The 7,291-nt window shown below is 31.3% G+C and overlaps 1 protein-coding gene across 1 annotated transcript; it reads left to right on the plus strand.

The window, feature by feature from the left end:
* Nucleotides 1–1,654: 1,654 nt before the first annotated feature.
* Nucleotides 1,655–6,109, plus strand: LOC106338425 (21 kDa protein-like). The gene is made up of 3 exons (XM_013777404.1): nt 1,655–1,723; nt 1,811–2,039; nt 5,382–6,109. The coding sequence occupies exons 1-3, from the start codon at nt 1,655–1,657 to the stop codon at nt 5,987–5,989; spliced, it is 906 nt and encodes a 301-aa protein (XP_013632858.1). The 3' UTR covers nt 5,990–6,109.
* Nucleotides 6,110–7,291: the final 1,182 nt, after the last annotated feature.

Consider the following 7,291-nt stretch of genomic DNA (forward strand, 5'->3'; position numbering starts at 1 on the left):
CAACTTCTACTCTTGGCAAACTCTGTTCTGCCGTTTCATGGTTGTGTAGGGAACAGACCTGTGGTCCTGACTCTTTTCTGTCGTTTCATGGTTATATTTTCTTTCTACTACTGCCAAAAATATAGTTTCTTGTTGTTACTTGAGAGTGACTGCGTTTACTGGTTTTCTTATAGTTTTTTATTATCATTTCAAGCATGTATTTATTTTGTTGACTGGAAGTCTAGAACTCAAGATTGTATTCTCGGGTTGCTTAGTGTTGTTGTAGTTTGGAAGTCAAGATTGTAATGCCATGTGACGAGTCCGGTTTAAAGATACATTGTTATGTGTTGATGTTGTTTACTTGTTCTGTTTTATGTTTTGTAGTGATCATCATCTACTGTTAGAACTTTACATCAGCTACTGTGTACTGCTTTTTGAACATTATATATGGCTCTTATTCAGCTTTCTCATGTAACCCACACGTAAGTTATTATAGTTTCATATTAAAAGTTGTATACTTTTGTGTTTAATTAAAAATTTATTAAATAGTTCACAAGAAATGAGCTTGTAACTACTAGAATATTTTTACTTTTTAGTCAAATGTTGTTCCCTCCTTATATTTCATTTGCCGCTTCACTTTAGTTTGTTTAGAGAATATTATGCTAAAAAAGATATGGATATATCCAATATAAAGAGGTTTAGATTTTGTTGTTTTCATATATATATATAGCTTATACAGTGTTTTTAACAATCCAGTAAACTTCTGCATCGCAGTTCTTTGAAAGCAACTCATCTCCAGATGGTAAATGAGGGTCAAAATCATAGAGCAGCCCAACCTATGATGAATGTCTTTGGTGTTCTTAATCCTTCCAGACTGAACGGATCATTGTAGTAAAAAGAAATGTATATATTTTATATATGAACCTCACGTTAAAGTTCTAGTTGCGTTATATTTTTTATTTTTGTTTATTGGTTCAAACGTGATTCCCTAATCACTAGTGAGATATAAACAATCATCCGATCTGATTTTCGTGGCCCGCATCGAAACTGGTCAACTACACCTCAACATGTAAAAGAACGATGGCGGTTCACATTTAAGGTATATCACAAAACATTACATATACAAAAAAATAAAATAAAAATCTTGTTTTATGTTTTCATTGGAATAGAAATACTTATGCCATATCACTTAAGTTTTATGTATAGCGCTCTTACTTTAAAAAATATATATTTTCAGAGCAAATTCTTTTGGAATCACTTGATTGAATCTGAGGTGCGAAAGATGTTTTGCAAATGTGCTGCAACTAAACTGATCGATATGATCAGCCGAGTAAAAGAAAGACTTGGTTGCCTACTGGGGAACAGATAAAGCTAAGGAAAAAAGTAAAAAAGCTTCTAAGAGTCGAATGTCAGATCGAATCGAGCTGGGACCTCATAAACACCGAGCTGGCTCACGTTCATATGCTAGGGTTGCAGATATATTGGTAAGACACTTGTTTTCATATGTACTACTTTAAATATTATTTTCTAACGTTTCTCTTTTGTAGAAAGAAAAGAACGGAGATGCATATTACATTGGTGTTCTTCGTGAGACACAAGAAATCAGACGGGTCATTTGTGGATGAAAGGGCAAGGCTAATTAGTGAAAGATTTGAAAAAAAATGTAGCTGATCATATGCTTGAAGATGATATCCTAATCACAGAAGAGCTAACTTCTGAGAAAAAGAATCAAATGTATTTGAAGGTAATGCAACAATTCTAAAAATCTTTTTATTTTCCTAGATTTCTTCACAGATTTTTTTTTTTGTCTTACATATATTATATTCTACAGTTGGTTGATTCAACAATAGGTCGTGTGTTTGGTCTTGGAGCTCTTCTTAGTGAGGTTTCACTCAATGGTAAAAAGCCAGTCACCATTGAAAGCAACTTAGAAAATGATGAGTTCAAGAAAAAGGTACAAGACATTTCTCAAGAAAATGAAGATATCAAAGAAAGGCTGAGCAAACTTGACGGCTTGGAGAAAATGATTGCGATTCTTTGTCCAGCTATTCTATCCACCGGTGTCAACAACCATGTTTAAATTGGCTGCTTTTGTTATTTTTGTAAGGTTTTATTAGTTTTTTTTTCTAGTTTTAAATTATTGCTTGTTTTCTCTATTAATGCATTTTGTTGAATTTTTTAAATATTTTAATTTATTAAATAAAATTGGTCATTTGACTTTTTTATTATAAAATAAATATAACGTAAAACTAAATAACACATCTAATATTTCTTATAAAAGAATACTAAACAATTAATCTATGCAACATAGTAGATATCTATTAATGTTAATTGTTAACCATATAGTATTCACCGTCAAATTTTTTGCACCAAATGTATTATTTAAAGTAATTATAGGATTAGAAAGGATTGAGATTCTGCAGATCTGTTTCCCGGATTTCAAGATCACCTATGTTCCACGCACGCAAAATCAGATTTCTGATTCTCTAGCTAAGACTGCTAGGTCTTTTCATAGGGAACTTTATTTTATTGGTTGTTCTATTCCGGTTTGGTTACCCAGACTACCTCAAGTTTGAGTAATAGAATAGCCGTTCATTGTAAAAAAAAAAGTAATAATAGGAAAATTTGCAACAACAATTGCTATATCTTTTATATAGCAAATTTTGTAACAATTTTAAATTGCAACCATACGTTGCAATTGTACCAAAAAAATTTTTCTATATATTTTGTTGCATTAATATTACTAAATTTCAAAAATAAAAAATGCAAATTTGCAATGTTGTTTGCTATATATTTTACGTAGCAATGACTTGCCACCATATATGGTTACAAAATACGTTGTAAATATACAACAAAATTGCTAAAAAAAATTGTTGCAATAATATGACATAATAGCAACATTTTAATTTGTTGTTAATTTTGCTACGTATATGCAATAAACACGAATTTGCAACATTCAAACATTAGGAAGTTAAAATTTGTCACAATTTATTGCAATTTCATATTTGCAACAATATATGAGCATATTGCAACAATAAATCATTATTGCAATAGAGCTATTTTCTTGTAGTGGATCATGTCTTGAGCATTCCTTCCAATAACAACTTCAGAGTTTGAGAAAAGCGTTAATGATGTCTTCTTTCGCCTCTTCTTTTTTGACCAAATCACTTCGAAGCTTTGAAATGGCCTTCATCAATTCTGTAATAATCTTGTTCTTCTCGCGAATTTCGTTTCTAGCTTCAATCAAAGCTTTCTTTTGCCATCCAAAAGCTTCTCACTCATCAAACCATTGAAATATTTTGCATTCACCTCCTCTCTAACACAAAAACAAAATTAAAAACTTCCCAAGGAACTCCATGCGAATATATACATGATTCACACTTATCGTATACCTTGTATCGTTCACACCCATAGAACCTTCGACCCGGATTCTTGTCTGTCCAAGCTTGAGCTATCTTGGCCGGAAACCCACAGTAACAAAGCACAGTGCCTTCAGTTGCCTTGTTCTTTAGATTATTGCTCGATCCTCCACCCAATTCCATCTCTCTTTCTCTCTGTCTTTCTTTCTGAAATCAATTTAGGGATAGTCTTCTCGGTTTAACGGAGTTGAGTCGGGTCGGGTCGGGTTTTCCTTTGTTATTTGGGGTTTACTTTAGAATATTACATAATAACCCCATTAATTTATCTTAAAATCAATTAAACCTTATTATGATCTTGTTAACATATTAAATGATTTGTTGTATATGTGGCATGTATTAACATAAACGTCGTGTAGTTATTGACATATTTGGATATATCAGATGGTTTCCACCATATTATAGTAAACTTTGTGTAGCTAGCAAACTTTTTTCCTATCTTTATTACCTCAATATGCTTGTTTTTTCTTTTGAATAACATGTGGCAATATGAGTTAAATGGTGTGTATGATGACTAAACTAAACATATTTACTATATTGTGATACATAGTAGATCCGAATATAACTATAAGTAATTCATAACATTCTTAAGTCATTTTGGAGACCGGAGTCATTTATTTGAACTCCAAAAAGGTTTCATATTTAAAGTTTGACGAGACTAGTCACATCAAAATAATCCACGAGACAAATACATGAATGGAAACTTTAATTAATAAATTTACTTTATTCTATGTATCGTTTTCCTAGAATATTTATCATATCGATTTATCTAATCAATTAAATTAGAGTTTATGACTTTTTTATATATGATTTTTTATTTGGACCATTCCTTAAAAGATTTATCAAATTACATACAATTTAATTACAATATCTTTTCATATTTTAATATTTTATTTGAAATACAAATAAACAACTTTCCTTATAAAGTTGTTATAACAAAATCTTTTAAAAAATATTTACAATTTTTTCGTAATTATTTAATTTAAATTCTGATTATCATTAAAATATAATTAAAAATTAAAATTAATTCAGTTTTGATTTAAAAATTAAAATTAAAATCACTTAAAATATTTTAATTATATTTTACTGATAATTGAAATTGAAATTAATTTCTTTTTGAAAATAAAATTCAAAAATATTTTGTTATACTTTAAAAAAAAAATATTCATTTGTATATGAAATTAAAAATTAAAATATATATAATCTGTTAAATTAGTGTCATATTTTGGACTTCAAATGTTATATTTTAATTTTGAACTATCAAACACGAGTTCATCTAAATCATTTAAATTTTATTATATGGAATATTTCTAAAGGATCTCAAACCATTTAAAACTAGATGGAAAATTAAGATTAAGATTAATAGTTCAAGATGACTCATTTAGAGTTAGAGCTGGTCTTGACTTTTGGTTGACACTTCATATACAATGACTTATATTCGGCTTTCAGATCCCAGTGACGAACTACGATCATTCTAAAAGATAGAAAAGACAAACTGAAACAATCTATAGAACAAAATAAATGTTTAAATGAAACTTAGCAGCGCATGGGCGCAGATTCTATTCTAGTTCTATTCTTTAAAATATGGCAATCCATGCTATCCAGTTTAAAGGAGAAAATAGATATATTTTGATTGTTTTAGCAATACAGAAAATATATTTTTATTTTTTTAGCAATACAGAAAATATATTTAATAATATATATGACATAAGTAGCATACAATAAAGGAGAATTCGTAAGCTTTCCCACCAAAAACCTCAGCTTCAATCAAATAAGTTATTGTTGGATATGAATGATTGAGTTATTAATAATTTAATATACTCAACTAATTTTCTTTTTACAAGTTATATGTATCATATATATATATATATATATATATCTCATGTTCAAAAAAAAAAAAATATCTCATTGTGTGTTCTAAAAAAATAATATATATATATAGTACACTCAAGTATCACCTCGGTCCATTCTTCTCTTTCAAAAAAGATGAAAATCTTATCTCAAATCCAAATCTTTTTCTCTCCATTGCTCTTCTTCTCTTCATCACATCCTCATCAATCAAAATTCTCAAATCATACCAACTTAGATTACATAAAAAATCATGCAATCTCACACTATACAAAATCCTTTGCTACATTTCTCTATCTCCTTACGCCTTAACTATCGAGTCCAACCCTCAAAAGCTCACCGTCACCGCCCTCAATCTCACCGTCTTTTTCGCTAAATCCGCAACTAAATACATCAAGAACATTCCTCATAGCGGAAACGGGCTAACACGTTTTGAAGCGGGTGCGGTTGCTGATTGCCTAGAGGAGATTGGAGACTCAGTGAGTGAGCTCCAAGATTCGTTGAGAGAGCTGGATTCGATTAACCACAAGGATAGTTCGAAATTTGAGATGGTTATGTCGGACGTTAAGACATGGGTCAGTGCAGCTCTCACCAATGATGATACATGTATGGATGGTTTCGGTCAAAGCGCTGGAGCCAAAGCGGCAGTGAAAGATTTGGTTAGGGGACATGTTATTAAGGTTTCTCGGATGACTAGCAACGCGCTTGCTCTCATTAATATGTACGCGTCTACAGATGTACACTGACCATACATGCTCATGATACACAAACTTAGTTTTTACTTATCTTTTATTGGCAAAAACTGCTTATAATTGTTTGTATCTACATTATGTACTTGTTAAATATTTATGTAATGTAAATTTCTGTGTGTGAAGATTTTGTATAATTTTTTGTTAATTTAGTTTTTTGGATGATATAATGAGTTACATAAAAAAGGATGATATAGTCAGTTAGGATCTTGGTTCGTTCTATGTATGTGAAGACTTGTATAATTTTGAGTTAATTCAGTTTTTTGGAAGATGTAGTCAGTTGCATAAAAAAAAGATGATATAGTTAGTTAGGATCTTTGTTGGGCTATTTTGGGTTTTACTTAATAGGCTATAAGAGGCCAATAAATATTTTGTTAGTAAGATTCATTCATCACTAATCATGATGATAATAGTAAGTGGAGCATGATTTATGATGTGGCGGAAGCTGATAGAATTAGATCCGTTGATTATAAGAATACCCGGAAACTAGGGTTTATAAATATTTTTCACAGTGATTAATGATAGGCCATTGATTTTATTCACTTTTAGCCATGGTTTATAAGTGTTTTAATATATATTTACTACTATATAGAGTTTATTTAGAGTATTTAGAGGTTCATAGACGATTTGGAGGAAAGTGGTGATTTTGGTGTCTTTTGGAGCTTTTTGAATGCAGAGCTGCATTGACGCGCCAGATGTTTAGCTATGGATGGAGACATTACCACCGTTAGATTTAGCCCATCTTTCCACAGAAGATATAGATTTGAGTTAGTTTTCCAATGCCGCCGGTTTGAGGTCAATCAGCATCTTGTAGCAGATGTTATGCCCGTTTTACTGAAGAGTGGTCACTCTGCCTCGCGAGAGGAAGCTGTCGAAGATGAAAGACTGTCGATCGACTGTGCACCCTTGGTGTCGATCGAAGGTGATGCCAGAATATGGGCTGAGCATATTATATGCCGACTGAAGCCCAGAAGCAACCACAAAATACAAGAATACCCTTGGACGACCTAAAACCCTATTTATGTATTTTCTAAGCCATTGTTGACGGCTACGCATTCTTTAAGCTTTATTATATTCTTTCTCTTAGTTAGGAGACAAGGGAGGAACTCCTTCAGAGCCCTCATGGAACTCCTTCAGAGTCCTCCTGGAACTCCATTGGTTTTGGTTTTTATATATATTGCAATTTTATATCTATTCATCTCTGATTTCTGTGACAAACTTCATGCCTCAATAGATCCACCTGTTAGGTTTAGGGTTCAGATAGGTCATGAGGGATTAGCCCCAACAATAGATTTCTAA

This window comes from Brassica oleracea, chromosome C4, assembly GCF_000695525.1.
Source record: "Brassica oleracea var. oleracea cultivar TO1000 chromosome C4, BOL, whole genome shotgun sequence".
Taxonomy (NCBI): Eukaryota; Viridiplantae; Streptophyta; class Magnoliopsida; order Brassicales; family Brassicaceae; genus Brassica; species Brassica oleracea.